General features: G+C 39.5%; 1 protein-coding gene across 1 annotated transcript in view; it reads left to right on the forward strand.

Annotated features, from left to right (window-relative positions):
- ITPR2 (inositol 1,4,5-trisphosphate receptor type 2) overlaps positions 1–17,198 on the forward strand; it is a 252,357-nt gene that overhangs the window by 174,985 nt on the left and 60,174 nt on the right. The window contains exons 38-45 of the mRNA XM_034062808.1: positions 806–914; positions 1,930–2,117; positions 3,367–3,550; positions 4,140–4,396; positions 5,310–5,510; positions 7,253–7,363; positions 11,662–11,757; positions 12,934–13,053. Coding sequence (XP_033918699.1) covers positions 806–914; positions 1,930–2,117; positions 3,367–3,550; positions 4,140–4,396; positions 5,310–5,510; positions 7,253–7,363; positions 11,662–11,757; positions 12,934–13,053 — 1,266 coding nt within the window. The remainder of the gene's footprint in view (positions 1–805; positions 915–1,929; positions 2,118–3,366; positions 3,551–4,139; positions 4,397–5,309; positions 5,511–7,252; positions 7,364–11,661; positions 11,758–12,933; positions 13,054–17,198) is intronic.

Genomic DNA, 17,198 nt, shown 5'->3' on the forward strand with positions numbered 1-17,198 from the left:
ATTTTTCCCCTTCTATGGTACTCTTTTGCTGTCCTCTTCATAAAATCTTAGGTTACACATACACCTACAGTTGTGTCACCTTCTGCCTCTGTAGAGCTGTTTACTGCAGGTGTTCCCAGGAGACTGAAGGCAAAATAAAATGGCCAAGTAATTATTCCCTACTCTTAATTCAATGTGTCTTGTGTCGCAGAGTATAAGCAAAACGAAAGGGAAGATGTTCAGAGAGCTGCATGCAAATTTTGACTGGTTGAGGTTTTGTAGGTAAAGAAACAAGGAGATAGAATGCTTTTTAAGCTGTTCTATCAAATGTCATATCTCTGATTTAATATTTCATGTGATGTGGCTTCCTTCAGATGATCAGCTGGATTATCTGAGATCAGAGAAACGGGAGTTATACTACTCAGCTGCAGAAAACAGGAAGAAAGTACTGCCATGGCAGGGCAGCGCTGGGCACAGATACACTGTAGAGCATTGGCTCTTTGTAGAACTTGTTTCAATATATTCAGTATACGGTTCTTACAGTTAGCCAGTAAGAATTATTGAAGTGGAGGTATTTTATATATAATCAATAACTTTAAAATAAACTTCAAAGAAAGTTTATACAACAATATTTAGAACTCTTCCCATGAGATTTGTTAGGTAAGACCATTAATGTTTGTTTTCCCAACAACTTTACTATTTGTATTCTTACCAATTATAACAGAAAGACCTAATAAATGATGTATCTATGTTAAACAGTTTGCTTCTCAAACAAAGGAAATTGGCTGCAACTTTTATTTCTTTTGTTTTTATCCATCTCTTAAAGGGCAACACTTTAAGGAAAATACTCTTATATCGCTACTTTAAAGGAGAACATGGAAGTGGTATGAATGGGCCTCTGTCTGCCAGCTACAGCAAGACTGCACAAGTGGGAGGTAAATCAACACAGATCATTTGAAGAGAACAAAATTAGCAATATCATTTTTCCAATAGGCATACTGGAAGTGCTCCAGGGTTTCAGTTGGTAAATAAATCAAACAATCCTGCAACCAGTTAGAAGAGAGGTAGTATCAGACTTTTCCGAAGTTGCATGCACTTGTATGAGGTGGCTGGTGTGCATTTGGCAGTACTGAAGTAGGGACTTTCCCTATGCCCCCCAATCAATCGTTCAATTCAGGTCCATTTCATAACATTATTTTAATTTGCCGGTAAATTTATATCCAGATATTCAGCAAAGCACGAAACATATGAACAAAGATGTGGCTGTTTCTGGAAACAAAATATTTATATATTTCTTTTAATTCTTGATATCTTATTGATACATTAAAAAGGATACAAGGAGAAGCTTCTCACAAAGGTACTGATTAGGCAACGGAACAGATTTCCACAAGAGACTGCAGAATGTGTTGGTCCTTGTTACAGCTTTACTGGACAAAACAAGTAAACCGGCACTGATCACTGTGACCAGAAAGTTTTAGATCATCTCTGTAGGTCCCTATAACTTAATATTTGGTATGATTCTGTTACAGAGTGGGAAGTTACTGTAGGATGGTTTCTAAGGAAATCCAAGATAATGTATGTTATAGGAAATGGGGCAGAAGTTTTAAGAGTGGTCTCAGAGCATGATCACAGTTTAGTGTATGCAGCAGTGGAATTAAAAAAGGGGTTCAGTGAGCAAATCAGTGTCATTTCCAAGTTCTTTATGTCTGAGTATCATGCCAGAACAATGGTTCTAGGTTTTGTTTTAGTTCTTATTCTTAGAGCCTAACACTGCAGTTTTACATAGAAGTCATATTTGTTTCAAAGGGAATTTTGCCTTAAACAGAATTTCAAAATTAAATTTATTACATTGCTACTGTGTGCATAAAGCAAATGATTATTGCCAATAGATTAATTTTCATATGCATTTGTGAAACAAACATGAATGGTATGTATTTGTCTTGCTTGCAGGTGGATTTTCAGGACAAGACTCAGATAAGTCTGGGGTAACAATGTTTGATATTCAGTGCCTTCTGGATAAAGAAGGTGCATCAGAACTAGTCATTGATGTTATAGTAAACACCAGAAATGACAGGATTTTCTCAGAAGGCATTTTGCTTGGTATTGCATTGCTTGAAGGTGGAAATACACAAACACAGGTACTTATTTCATTTACTTATTCACATATTGGCTTTTAAATGTCTGTAGTCTGGAGACGAATAAAAAGGATCTTTATACTGTGAATTCTGTCAAAAGTTTATCACTGCAATGTGTATGGCTATAATACAAATGTAAATATGCTCTGTTATTATGCAATATCAAGCCAATTTTTAAACTGTCCCTTTCTGTGTAGCACAGTGCTTCTTTTAATCTGGTCATTGCCATATAAGCATTATCTCTACTTATTTTGTATCTCTGTAAATTAAAAATTGTGAAACCATAATGTTTAAAATAGCAATAAAATCAAGTTATTTTCTGGAAAGGTTTGGGGACATTTATAGGAATCTCCAAAGAGAGAAAAATTGGCCATTTGAGACAACCATATTCCAGCCAGTAGAAAATAGCTGCTTTAAAATCCAGAGTCTATCTTTCTCATGCATTATATTCTTCTCACCTAATTTTAACCAAATAAGATGATTGTTTATTCATACTATATGGTCAGCAGAGATATGGTAAGAGAGGAGAGATGTTATGAATCGGTCCCTGCTTTTCACCATATCTCATCTTTGCTTGTGAAGGAAGCCTAAATAATCAACTCGTACCTCACTGCAGGGCTATAAAAGTAAAATGAGAGGAATTCCATCCTGTATCTTTATTCTGTAAAAAAAGATAATGTGATCTGTGACCCTTAGAGAACATCCACAAAATGCTAAAGAAGTGAGATTTTTGTTGCAGCTATCTAAAATGAATTGTTAGAGGCTGTAAAAGGCTTTTACTTTAAGTTTGTAAACTGTTGAAAATGCTACTCAGCCTGCCTGACAATAATGCTAAAGGACTATAATACTAATACTAATGCTAAAGCTATAATACTACACATAAGATATTTCATGCTTCTTCTTATTGTTAAAAAACTGAAATTACTTTTCACTATTATTTTAGATGAAATATTATAACTTTGGAAAGAAGCAGAGAGTGTCACAAAGTAATTTAACTTCAACTGTAATATTGTGACAGTTTAGAGACTGCACATACCAGCATTCACCATTTTATCCGAATTTAGAAATGTTGCCATCAATCTTAGTTACCAGCCTCGTATATCACTTTGTGAAAGAATAGTCAGGCAGTGACCAACATTTGTTCTGTGTAAGTGAAGTAATTATTCATATTTGTTTCACACAAAAAAAGAGTGTTTTTGTATTTCTCCTTCCTTAGAAGCCTGATATCTAAAGAATAACTTCTTTTTGTCAGTATTCGACTTATCAGCAACTGAAGGAGCAAAAAAAGTCAGAAAAATTCTTTAAAGTCCTATATGACCACATGAAAGCTGCTCAGCAGGAGATACGATCAACAGTGACAGTGAATACCATTGATTTGGGAAGCAAAAAGAAGGATGATGATAGTGACCTAACCATATCTGTTCCCAAAAAGAGAGGTAAGGACGCACCCATGCAAAAGAGGGGAGGAGTACACTATATTCAAATTGCATGTGCTGCCCCACTATACTGTGCTGTGTTGATCAGTAAGCTCTGTTATTAATCACTGCTACTTCGCATCTTGTACCTGTTTTTCTATAAATTATAGGGTGTATCCTGAGCTGGTTACAAGGAATTAGCTTTGGTGAGATCAGTGAAGTTATGCCAGTTTATACCAGTAGAAGATACCGAACCATATTTTTAGAGAAGCAGAAGTAAAGGCTGCTGCTAATGGGGCTATTTCACAAGAGCAGGCACAGGCACTTATTTCCCACCCTGTGGTTCTCCCATTGTTCTCATCATTAATTGTATATAGTAGGGAGTGAAATACTAGGGCTTTTTGTTTTAATGTTCTGTTTCACTCTGGTTTGTGGTTTATTTGGAACATGCTATCCCTGCATGAGTGTTGCTTTTATGTTCTTTGTAAGTTGCCTTGAGGTCTTCGAAAAGCTAGTCCCCAACAAAGAAAAATTTGCATTCATTATTATTGTTTTCTTATTGTTTAATCAAAAGAGTTTCAAAAATGAAGGAAAATTATCTTCTTTTCAGTAAAGGATTCAACCTTGCATCTGAAAGAGGGTATGAAAGGACAGTTAACAGAAGCATCATCTGCAACATCAAAGGCTTACTCTGTGTATAGAAGAGAAATGGACCCAGAAATAGATCTTATGGGCTCAGGGACAGATGCTGCAAATGCAGAAGAGAAACCCACAGAAGAAGCAATCATGAGCCCTACCATTGCAATCATGCAGCCAATATTGAGGTTTCTTCAGCTGCTGTGTGAGAATCACAATCGAGAGCTCCAGGTAAAGCGTTTTTCAGTTGAGCTCCAAAGGAAATACTACAGAAGCTGGAATTTCACAAGGAAAGTAAAACACCTATTGCAGCATGATGGTGTTTAAAATGTTGTTGTTCTTTTGGTCCAAGGGATAAAATAACAATTTCAAGAGCCACTTGCATGCTCTGGTTAAGCTCATGTTTGTGCCCTCAGAATAGCTACAGGACTGCAGCATAGTGGCATGGGATTGAGAAGTGTCTAAATGTCACTGTTAACGTGGTTTCTGTGCACAAATACTGGATCACTTACCATAGGCTTGAGGATCACAGGAACATGCAAAGTTTGGGTACTGCTCTTTTTTGCTAGGTATGATTGAAGGCTTTAAGATGCTATGTGTTTCCCTCCTACCAGCTGCTCTGGTACAAGTTACTGTCCCCATAGCAACCTTTGCAAAATGATTTTTTTGCAAATATACCTCAGTGCTGTGTCCAGCAGCCTCCCTTAAAGCAGTGTTGGGAGTGGTTTGAGCTGAGCTACCATTCTGCACTGGCATGGCCAAGGAGCAGTTGTAATGTGCCACTGTACCTGCTCAGCTGTGGGGTAACAAGCTTCCAAGAGAAAGGTTGTAATAGGTGGTTGAGGACAGGTATAAAGGAGATACATAAGACATTTAAGGCCAGTGCAGATGTCTGCAGAGTGCACTTTGCTAAGCCTTTTTTTTCTCTACTAATTTAATGAGATAATAGTTTTTAACTGCTGTGCCAATGCATAATACATTTTCCACGGTGTAGTGTATTTAGTGTACTTCAGTACCTAAGGTACAGTGGTCATGTAGTAATAAATTGTACCCTTCAGTATTTTAATGAAAAAGACTGTTTTACTTAACTCCCTTTTTTTAATTTATTTTGTGTGTGTGTGTGTTTCTTTTCTTCATCCACCAGAATTTTTTAAGACATCAGAACAATAAAACAAATTACAACCTTGTTTGTGAGACCCTTCAGTTTTTGGACTGTATCTGTGGAAGCACAACAGGTGGGCTGGGCTTACTGGGGCTTTACATCAATGAGAGGAATGTGGCTCTTGTGAACCAGACACTGGAAAGCTTGACTGAATATTGCCAAGGTCCATGCCATGAAAACCAGGTAGGGCTTGAATAACTTGTGGATGCAGAAGAGTATACCTCAATGTACAGTATCTGTGTGCTTATCATAAACCCTTCAATATTCTTAACAGCATAAATTCACTTGTAACTGCTATAACTAGCCTTAACATGTTTCAAGCCTTCATAAGGCCTGAGAAATCCTTTAAAGTTGGAATACAAACTCTTCCTGTAGTATGTCTGCTTACGTGGAGGGTTTCCAGTCCTTTAAGCAAGAGTTTAGTGTCTTATGTCAATGGGTCTGTGGCTTAAACCTCACTTTGAGACCAGATTTTGAGTCATAGCTGCAGAAGTACATTGCAAACACAATCTTGTGTTCTTCATTTTCATACATCTTGCCTTTGCCTGTGTTTATATAGGTTGCTAATATCTACTTTCCTTAATTGACATAACTGCCACAAAGTTTAACTTAACTATCCTGCTGTACTACCTAGCAGCATCTTTAATTGTGACATTAGTAGTGTAATGGATGAAACTACAGACCACACTTGTATGCCTTGCTTGATGCAGTCTTTTTAAGTCATATAGCTGTGACCTTTGGTAGATGTCTCTTTAGTGCCTTGCTGAGGCAGTATAGAACAGTAAAGAATGTAGTTACATGCTGCTATATTTGATCTGAAGAGAACCATAGTACAGTTGTCACAGTGTATGAAATTGCATAATTTTTGCTATGGATTAGCAATGGGAAAATTGTGGTGGGTGAAATTACAGAGGCAGTCTATTCTTGATACTAGAAATAGCTGAAGAAATACACACTGTATTAATGCTACTTCATTAATGTGCACAAATGAGGTATAAAGTGCTATTATTGCCATTGCTGGTAATCAACTGCCTTTACTTTATACTTTAAAAACAAACAAACAAAATCCGTTAGTAGACTAAATTTTAAGTAGTTGTATTTGATTCACTAGTGAATGGGAAAAACATCTGTAAAAACTAATTCCAGGGCTGGAGATGAAAAAGAAAAAGAATGTTTCAAGTTACTGTGTTCAACAAGTTTACTGGAGGAGCAATGGAGGAGCCCTGGAGGTGGAAGGGAATGATTATTTACACTTTATTACTTAAATCTACCTGCTGGGAAGTTAATCAGGGTTTGAGTAATGCTTGTTTACACCAACTTTAAGTCTAGTTTGATGTATTTCAGAGGAAAATGTTCCACACTCACTTTTCATTTTTTCCTTTTCTCCGGATTTCTGGAAATATTTTCCTTTCTTATTGCCCTATAAACCTGCTAGAAGAAAAATATCATAGAATTTTGTATAACTGACATTATTTACAAGGCTTAGGATGTCCAAGACTCCAGCTGTAAAAGCATTTGGCAAGCACTGTTGTCATGTTTGCAGTTTTGAATATCATGTCCAGAAGTATCCTCTGTGCAGGACACGTTCAGATGCATGTAGAAAAACTTAATCTTCACAAACAGGTCATGTTATAACAGTGATGTTAATGCTGGTTGCTGAATGCAGATTAAAAACCTCAAGTGTGCAAATTTGATTGTGCCCATATTCAAGCATGTCTTTTGTGTCTGCATGTGTGTTCAGCTGAATCTGGCAGTGCTCCTGTGGGCTGCTGTCTGTAACTTGTGCCTTGTTGGTATTACAAGGTCTTTCAAGTTCTGGGTCCTTGTTTTGGAACTCTGCTCATGTGCATGTTCACTGTCTCCCTCTTTCTCTCTGTACATCCCTCCCCCTCCACCACCCCCAACTCCTTTCTCTTATTTTGCAGACTTGTATAGCCACCCATGAGTCTAATGGGATTGATATTATAATTGCACTTATCTTGAATGACATAAACCCTCTTGGCAAATACTGCATGGACTTGGTGCTTCAGTTAAAGGTACAGTAAATGTAAATTTGTTTGTCTAAATTTGAGTAAAAATAGAAGAAATGCCTATGCAAGAGTTCTAGGTAACCTGACATTTACTTAATCTTACCATAGCATAATATACTCAGCAGCCTTTAAAAGCAAACATTACAAATGAATTCAGTTCAGCTTCCGAATCCTCATCAGGCCCTCTACCCCAGGCCTTTGGACCCACTGTTGTGTTTGGGAATATGCCCCGGGCTTTTATTTCAAAGAAGTCCTATCAAGCAGACACGCCATAGCCAGCATGCCCATAATGTGGGCATCAAATCTCACAGGGTTGATAAACGGCAGCAGCACTGTACAGGCGTGTACAAGTCAGGCATTCTTTGTATGTAGTGAACTCTTAAAATTACTGGAGAAGGAGATGTGGAAAAAAAATATCAGGTGACCTGCAATGTCATATAAAGTTGAACACAAGGTTAAAATAAAGTGTATATTATTTCCCTTCTCAGTGTCCTCTGTGAGGGGACAAAGGGTAGCACGAGAGGGCAAAGAATAGAGCAGAGGGGCTTGTAACTTTGTTTTGTATTCTGTGAAGAGTTGGATAGGCTTGTAGATAAGTTTCTACAACCTCTGTGCCATTGCATGCAGAGGGGAGCTCTGCAGTTATGCTGTCTGCCAAGTAGGGTAGAATTTGTCCAGGGGGAGCCTTGGGTTATTGCCTTTTCTTGCCTTCTGAATGAAGTATTTCCATTGCAGATGGTCTGTTTCCTCCCTAAAACCAGCAAATAGTTTGTGGTAGCTGCATTGCATCATATTGGCAATGTTATGGGTGTCTAATAAAATAATTAATAAAGCTATATATCATGAACAATGAAACATTGAATCAACAGTACTTTAAACATGATTTTAATAACTGTAATTGCATTTTTGTTTGGCAGTACAATTCAGGCTCCCCTCAAGCAAAACTCTTAAGCAGACATTTAACTTTGAATTTCAGGCAGTTCTTTTGAAGCCCTGAAAAATCTCAAAGTTTGAAATCTCAGGACCTAGCTACACTGAATCCACTGCAGTTATTGTGAAGCTGGCAAATGCTCGTAGAGCATCTTTTCTATGTCGTAAACAAAAAACAGAGTTTGGAGATGTCACTGCAGGGACCAGTTGGTCCTTTACACAGAAGGCTGTATATGCCTTACACTTTTTTAAATAGCAAACATTGTGGTGAGTGATACCAAAGGGTCAAAATGTGGAAATTATTCTATCTTATAGGATGGCAGAGTCTTTTGGGTTAGAAAGGACAACTTGAGGACATCTTGTCCAATCCCCTTGCTCAAGCAGGGTGAGCTAGAGCAGGTTTCTCAAGACTGTTCAGTTGAGTATCTCTACAGCTGGAGACTTCACCTATTTGTGCAACCTATTCCAGCATTTAATCACTCTCACAGTAAAAAATAAGTGTTTTCTTGTATTTAAATAGAGTATCATGTGCATTTTAATTTGTGTCTGTGGCTTGTCCTCTCATTGGGCACTGCTGAGAGGAATCTGGCTCCTTCTTGTTCATTCCCTCCCATCAGGTAGTTCATTCCCTCCCATTGACAAGATCCCTCTGAGCCCTCTCTACTCCAGGCTGAATAGCCCCAGCTCTCAGCCACTCCTTATGCAAAAAATGTTCCATTCCCTTAATCATCTTTGTGGCTTTTTGCTGGACTTGTTCCAATAAGACCATGCGTTTTTTGTACTGGGGAGCCCAGAACTGGACACAGTGCTGGGCCAGATATGATTTCAACAATTAGATCCAAATTCAGAAGTTACTGGCATTCATTTTGAGTGGTAACACATTGAAATACCGTAACACTGAGTTTACCAGGTAATGTTTAACATTGACAATCTGTCAGTGTTCACAGGCAACTCTGAAGCTGCAAATACATAAATTTTGCAGTGAAAATACAGAATGCAAAGCATATAGGCCCACACACTTACACACACAAACGAGCTCAGACACTGTTTTCAGAGAACATTATGCGCTGAACTCATATCCCCCAACCAAAGCAAAGGCAATGCAGAATTATGTTTTCCCATGTCAACTTAATTTAGCTTGTTTTGCACAGTTTATGATGTGGTATTTAATTACATCTTCATGGATTATATTTTCCATTGGACCCCTGAATCATTTAGTGAGCAGGGTAGACAATGTTCACTGAATGTACAGATGGCCAATGTTCTATTCTGCCTCTTGTTATTTTGAGGATGACCCCCTGGCCTTTCATACTGACTAGTATTTAAGCCCTGGCACACAATATAACCTCAATATCACTCTGTATAGTGTCAGGATGAAAAGATGTTGTTAATATAAGGGTAGAGAGGGTCTAATACGAGTGTCTTTTTGGCTGTTCTCATAGTGCTTTACTCTGCTGTATCTAGTTGTAGAGATCTGTGATGAGTGGTGTTCCCCAGGGGTTGGTATTGGGACTGTCACTGTTCAACATCTTTGTTGGTGACATGGACAGTGGGACTGATGCACCCTCAGCAAGTTTGCTGGTGACACCAGGCTGTGTGATGCAGTTGACATGCTGGAGGGAAGGGGTACCATCCAGAGGGACTTTGACAGGCTGGAGTGGTGGGCCAGTGTGAACTTCATGAGGTTCAACAATACCAAGTACAAGGTCCTGCACCTGGATCGGGGCAATCCCAAGCAGAGAATGGATAGAGAGTAGCCATGAGGAAAAGAAATTGGGGGTGTTGGTATATGAGAAGCTCAATATGAGCCAGCAATGTGTGCTTGTGGCCCAGAAAGCCAGCCATGCTGGGATGCATCAGAAGGTCAGCTGGTTGAGGGAGGTGAGACCCCACCTCCAGTACTGATTTCAGCTTGTGAGCTTTCAACACAGGAGGGACATTGACCTGCTCAAGTGAATCCAGAGGAGACCATGAAGATGATCAGAGGGCTGGAGCACCTCTCTTATGGAGACAGGCTGAGAGATTTGGGCTTGTTCAGCCTGGAGAAGACTATGGGGAGACCTTGTAGCAACCTTCTAATACCGAAAGGGTGCCTACAAGAAATCTGGAGAGAGACTTTTTACAAGGGCATGTAGTGACAGGACAAGGGGAAATGGCTTTAACCTGAAAGAGGGGGATTTAGATTAGGCATTGGGAAAAAATTATTCACTATGAGGGTGGTGAGACACTGGCACCGGTTGACCATAGAAGCTGTGGTTGTTCCATCCCTGGCAGTCTTCAAGGCCACTTGCGCAGGGCCTTGGAACTATATGATCTTCAAAGTCTCTTCCAACCTAAACCATTCTATGATTCTATGAAATGAGCATCTGAATGTCAAGTGCAACAATCGGAGAGAAAAAACCTGGAGGTGGTGCCTGCCTGCTCTACAGCATGCCATCCATTTGTGCTGCGTTAGTAGCAGAAGATGGCTGCTAATGACATAAAAGTCCTACCTACCCTCTACCTTTACTCACTTTCTGGAAGCTGCAGCAGGCTCCTCTCTATCCCCAGGGTTGTTGGTACTGGGAAATATCTTCAAAGTCTTCCTTGCCCATGAGTGAGTACACTAGTGTCTTTCTCCACTATATCTTCTCTTCCTTCTCAAGCTACCTGGCAGCCTGTCTTGTTCCCTTCCCTTCTCTTCAGTTTGAGATCATACCAGTGCTACCACAACTGATTTGGTCACCACTGTAAGGGAATACTGCAATAGAGAAGGAAACATCCAGTTCTTCAGAGCAGCAGCTTGTTAGGAGTCTTAATCAAAATGCTATCCTTACTGTCTACCTGGTCGCATTCACTGTGCCCATTAAAATTCTGCAGTGTAGGCTGCAAGGTCAAGAGTCTGATTAGACCTTTCCATCGGATGGTCCTGGTTTGATTCTGTAGCAAAAGGAAAGCGGAGTTACAGAAAAATCTTTGTGGAGTCCTATTCTCCTTCAGCCAGTCCCAGTCTTGTCTTCTCATCTGTTGTTCTTCGTCCATATCTCATTCTGGTGTTGGCAAGCCTAGGCTCCTTTCTTCTGTATTCTCTCTCAGTTCCAAGTCTCCTCCCCCAGAATGCCCTAATTCACCTGTCTGTATTTAAGTCTAATATTTTTCAGTATTTAGAATGCTTCTTCCAATATAGCATGCAGGGTTTGTTAACCTTACAGTGTGCTGACATTCAAATGGGAGAAAACCCCTCTTAAATATGTCAGTAAAATAAAAGATGGAAGTAGTTTAAAATTTTATCTGCTAAAAAAGTGGTGCTTGTAATCTCAATTAAAACAAATGCAAGGGTCATTAATCCATGGAATAGATTTCAAATTTGCATTAACTTGGTTTTGTGTCTCTAGAACAATGCCTCCAAGCTTTTGCTGGCTATTATGGAAAGCAGGCACGACAGCGAGAATGCGGAAAGAATCCTTTTCAACATGAGACCAAGGGAACTGGTGAGAAAATTTCTGAATATTCATAAATCTTTTGGCTGAAATAAAAAAAAAAATCTGTCATTAAAACATTTTTAAAATTATCTGCATCTAAGCTGAAAAGTGTTGGCAGCATATGGTGACACAATGTATCAGGATAGTACTAATTCACAAAAAGTCCTTTAAAAGGATCAAGCACGCATGATTTCAGTCTTTACGACTTCATTATTTTTATCCGTTCCGAGCACTTTTCTGTAATTGTTTCCTGACTGAATTATCATACTCTGGTAGACTGTCTTCAAGTACACTTTGTCAGGAGCTGGCAAATTAAGTTTGTACAGTTCGTGAAACAGTGCTAACAGAAATGTGTGCAGAGACATGTAATATATATTATATATATATATTATATGAACAAAGAGAGTTACAAACGGTTGTATTTTGGAACAACCATGATGCTTCTGTGGGTCTCCAGGAATTTTGAATAGGTTGGAAATCTGAAGAAATTGCTCCCAATCCAATCGACTGTACAACAGCAGGGACAGAAAAAATCATGTGGTGGGGAGATCTGTGGGCATCAGCTCTGGCCTTTGGCAAAGCCCAGTAGCCTGATTGTTCTGGGGCATCATCACTAAGGTGGCATATCAACATGATAATGCCATCCCTAAGGTACAACTGCAGGATCAGACCCTGTGTGGGGAATAGAGGATTTTCCCCCACTGGTCCTGTAAAAGGCTTTTGAATGTTTTGGAATTGCCCAGGTCGGTATCTTCGTTTCCTTTTTGGTTTAGTTGTTTTTTTCTGTCTGCTGAGCTGTGTAGAGAATGCTGAGTGACATGTCAGCCTGCTCTAGCCAGAAGGAGATCATGGCTACACTCTAAATGCTGTACAACCCTACCTGCCATATCTGTAGATCTGTCTTTAAAAGCGTTTGTGAAAATACCTGCTTAAAAGGTTCAGCATTCCTGCACCTTTCTCATGATTGCAGTTTTACCGATGGGAAATGGAGCAGTTTGGAGTTCATAAATACTTCAAGCTTGTCTTTATTCAGAAAGTGTTTCTTAGACTGCTCACTCTTCTCACAGAACTGCGAGGCACCCAACCAGGCTTGAGCTGAACAAAGAATGTGTCTTCAAACACAGTGTGGTTTTTCCTCGAGAATAACATTTGTTTCATCTCTACCTGGTTGCCTTTGTGTTACAGGTGGATGTGATGAAGAATGCTTATAACCAAGGCCTTGAATGTGACCACGAGGACGAGAATGGCGATGATGGCATCTCCCCAAAAGATGTTGGCCATAATATCTATATTTTGGCACATCAGGTATGTCTTATTTTTTGTGACTGCTTCCAGAAAAGCGCTACATGATTAAACTCCACACTGTTGTGAATGGAGTGATGCACCTTACTGATAAGAGAGTATTCATGTGTTTCTTGATACAGAAGAGCAATTTAACAAAGTTTAATAGTAAATGTGACAGTGGTTTAACAAGATTTGATGGCATGGTGCACTTTTTACTGCATAGAGAGCAGGGTCAGGCAAAACTGTCAGGGAGACTCTTCCATTGAGTCATGATGTTCAGAAACCTGTTTCAAACCCTGTTGCATTTGAAGCTACTCAGAGGGGAGTTTAGATGCAACTGGATCAAGAGTTAGTCCCAGGCTTGGTCAGTGGTTTTTGTCTAAAGAATTGTATGTGTACAATCAATCCTTCATATCATTTAGCTAAGATTTCACAGTTTACTGTGCTATTAATCACTTAACAAGAATCTGCTGTGTCAAGGAATCTCTCAATCTTGAGAAGTAACCTTGAGAAGTAACCCTTCTCAAGGGGAGATGCTGGTGTGCACCCCAGTGCCATGCTCAACAGGCCCATGGCTGTCCACTATTTGTGGAGTAAAATAGTTGGATTAGTCATATTTGCATACCGACTACAGCCGTTAGTTTCTTCCAGACATGGCTTGAGTCGGACCTTTAGCAGCACTATAGTTAGGTGGGTGCATTGCTGAAATTAGCCCCCGGCTATTGTGTCGTTATCTGTCTCCCCAAATCCACTTTGAGCTGGATGCAGCTATCATGACCACATGCATCCATTATGACCACCTGTGGTGATTATCACTTGAGCAGGGTTATGGGAAACAAAGGTCAGATGGGGATGGGGGAGTAGGGCAGGGCAAGGGAACACTGTCACACACACAAAACTTGTCTGATCAGAAAGGGGAGTTTTCCCTTCATGTGATTTCTGGCTTGTGTTTGTGTACAACATGACTTTATTTGGCAAGTTGCTGAGAGCAGGAAAAGTGAGCAGTCTCACTATGTGTGTAGTCACTCTACAAGATTTGGTAGGCTCTCTTTATGTGAAATAGCAACGTAGAGCAAGACAGTTAATGTCCACTTAGCTTTGCCTTCTTTTAACATTAACAGCTCATTTATATCAGTCAGAGCCTAAATCACATTACCATTATTGGTGTATTTTAAATAGTAGCTTCAGTTGCTGTACCAAGTGAACTTGCATTGAGGAGATCCTATTGTTTTAGTTACATTAGTTAGCCAGTAAGAAAAACGGGGCCTTTTTAAAAGTTTTCTCCTTTTGAATTATGTTGTAGGGTGCTCAAGCTTTTTCTGATCACTTTGGCTTCTCTACTGGTAAAGGCAGAATGTACACTGAAGGTTTTAATTTAGTGTGATATTAATTCTTCAGAGCAGTTGGTATAAAAACCAGCTTATCTTTCAATTATATTGAGTATTGAGGGTTTTTTTAATTAAAAAAAATAAAGACCACATATTTCTTGGTTATATCATAAATGATCTGGTGTTTTGCTTGGAGCTTCATATAAGGGCCAAATTGAATAAAAATGTTTTTCCTAAGAAGCAATAAACAGATGGGGATAGGGAATGTTCTATATTCATTGTGCTTATTAAGTGTTGTTAGGCATTGAATACTCAATGGACAAAAGAAAGAAAGCAGACTATAGTTACACTAGTATTATGCAATGTTTCTTTCCAGTAAGGAATGCAAAAACAGCTACTGAGTTATGATCGTGTGCTTGCAGCACATTTAAATAAGTAAGTCTTGTTACTATGCTTTTGGTGTAGTTGACCATGTTCTACTTTTGTGCTGTATGTAGGACTGTACATAAAATACCCACTGAGGGTGATAGTATTTTTAGAAAGCATCTGCAGCTCCTTCCTTGTATGACTCTTTACTTCTTGTATGAATGCTTGTAAGGAAAATTGGAATGCCTGCCAAATCAAAATGCTGGTATTTTATCTCTTCTGTCTACAGTTTGCGGTAAGTGATGTAACAAGGTTTGTGGCAAAAGGAAATAAGTTTTGGGGAGCAGAATATAGGCCTGAAACTGTGTATGAAGTGACTGCTGGGGTCATTTTACAGAAGAGATCACTACCAAGTGTAAACTAGCTAGCTGAGGTGTAGATTTAGCTCTGTCCCTAGATACATAATTGAGGTGCTGAGGAGGTCCATGATACCACTCTGCTGCTATTCCAATGCCTAATCCATAGTAGGCATTTTGGTTGCATAAGGATGGATATTTTTACAGCAATTTACTGAGCTCCTTCCTGTTCTGTAGAATTAAATGGCATGATTGGCTCTGTATGCTGTAAAAATATCCATCTTTGTACAAAAAAAAGGACTGTTTTCCTTTTCTTTCATTTCTGTAACACAGTGCGTGTGTGTGTTTACAGTAGCTTTGCACCCATGTCAAGCCCCATATCAAAACAAAGCAATGGAAGGGCAGGCAATTTGGGGCCTTGCTCTCTTCTCTGCTAATAAAAAGCTATGATTCTTGGCAAAGAACTGCTGATCCTTGACACCAAACTCTTTCCATGTGTGCCCTTTCACTCGCCCTGGGATGGGCAGGATATGAGCGTGGTCCCTCCTCTGTAAGGCCATTGTTGCTGGGTTCCTTTGCTGGCTCCACCCTCTGAACACCCTCTTACGCTTTGCTGTGTCAAAGTGGCTTTTTGGTGCGTGGGCCTTCCTCTTGGCTTGGCTGACCTCATATACATAACTATTTCTTTACTGTACTCCTTACAGTTTCACAGTTCATCTGACATTTTTTTCTACAACCAGTGTGGCTCTTCAGTCACTTTCCTGACACTTGCTTGTTACCACTTGCTTGAGTTACAGCTTTTTGGTCCCTCTGTAATAGCAGAATCAAGACCAAAAGTTCCTCTTTTTGCTGTTACAGCCCTCAAACAGAAACAGTTTATTTTGGGGAGCTCAGACTTTCAGTTTTTGTCGTTGTACTCTTCAGGGTGATGATGGGTTCTGCATTTTGCCACCACTACATCCTTCCTTGCCCTTCCTGTGGTTGATTTTACCAGAAGCAAAAGGCATTCTTGTAAATGATTGACCCACAGCGCATAGAAAGTTATAAATATGTCACAAGCAAGGCTGAGATTTCTGTTACTAAATCTACTTTACAATCTCCCAACCCCTGTCCAAAATGCATATGCAGGAGCATGTATGCAATTGCATGTACACACTTATACATCACACATGTTTCAGAGGTGTGTGGGCACAGAGCCTCTGGGACATTATACTAAGACACTGTTAAATATGCCATATGACCATTATCACGCCTCTTCCACATGTTTCTCTGTCCTTTCTTTTCTTTCCTTTATTTCTTCATCTTCCTCCAGCCTGCTGTGTGCCAGAGCTGTGCTGCTTCCCCTGCACTGACTCCAGGCTGTCAGGACACTGCTGCTCCTCACTTTTCCCATTTGATGAGCAGAGAGGAGAAGGGAGCACCACTGAGAGAAAGCAGAACTGACTTATCCATGAGGAACTACCATGAGCTGCACCCCCACTCTGCAGACTGGCTTTGGGGTAGGGACTCCTTCCAGCCATAGCTCTTGTACAGCCACTTGTGGAGGGGTGACACAAGCTGGTGCTTGAGGTCACATCCTATTATTGCTAGATAGTGTTCACAATTCTCATGAAAATCCACGCAGGAGATTCTGTATTCTTTGTCTTGTTCAAATGTCACGCTGAGAGCAAAGCCTTAAATTTGACATTGCTAATGTCTTACAGTAGTCTCGGGTGAATGCCAGTGGTGTGTTATGGTTATTTCCATCAGCTTATACCTCCTCTTCTCAAGACTCAACCAAAATAAATTGGTGTGGCATTTTTACTGCTGTCATTTTAAAAGATAGTGTTAAAGAAGGCTGCACTAATTTGCAGAGTTAGGAAAGCTGTCCACAACGAGATTTCATCTTGATGTGATGTCTCTGTAGTGATTAGAAAAGCTATTGACATAGTAGCACAAGAAAGTTTCATACTCATTTCTTATGTGCAAAAACATTATGTAGGACAAACACATTTTTAAATAATTAACCCCCAGAAAAATAGTTCATAAAAAGAAAAAGAAATCCTCTGCTTGACCTTGTTACCTGTTAGTTACAACAAAGTATTTCAGTAGTTTGTAAACTAAAAAAAGCTTTATT

The sequence above is a fragment of the Melopsittacus undulatus genome, chromosome 5, assembly GCF_012275295.1.
Source record: "Melopsittacus undulatus isolate bMelUnd1 chromosome 5, bMelUnd1.mat.Z, whole genome shotgun sequence".
Classification (NCBI taxonomy): domain Eukaryota; kingdom Metazoa; phylum Chordata; class Aves; order Psittaciformes; family Psittaculidae; genus Melopsittacus; species Melopsittacus undulatus.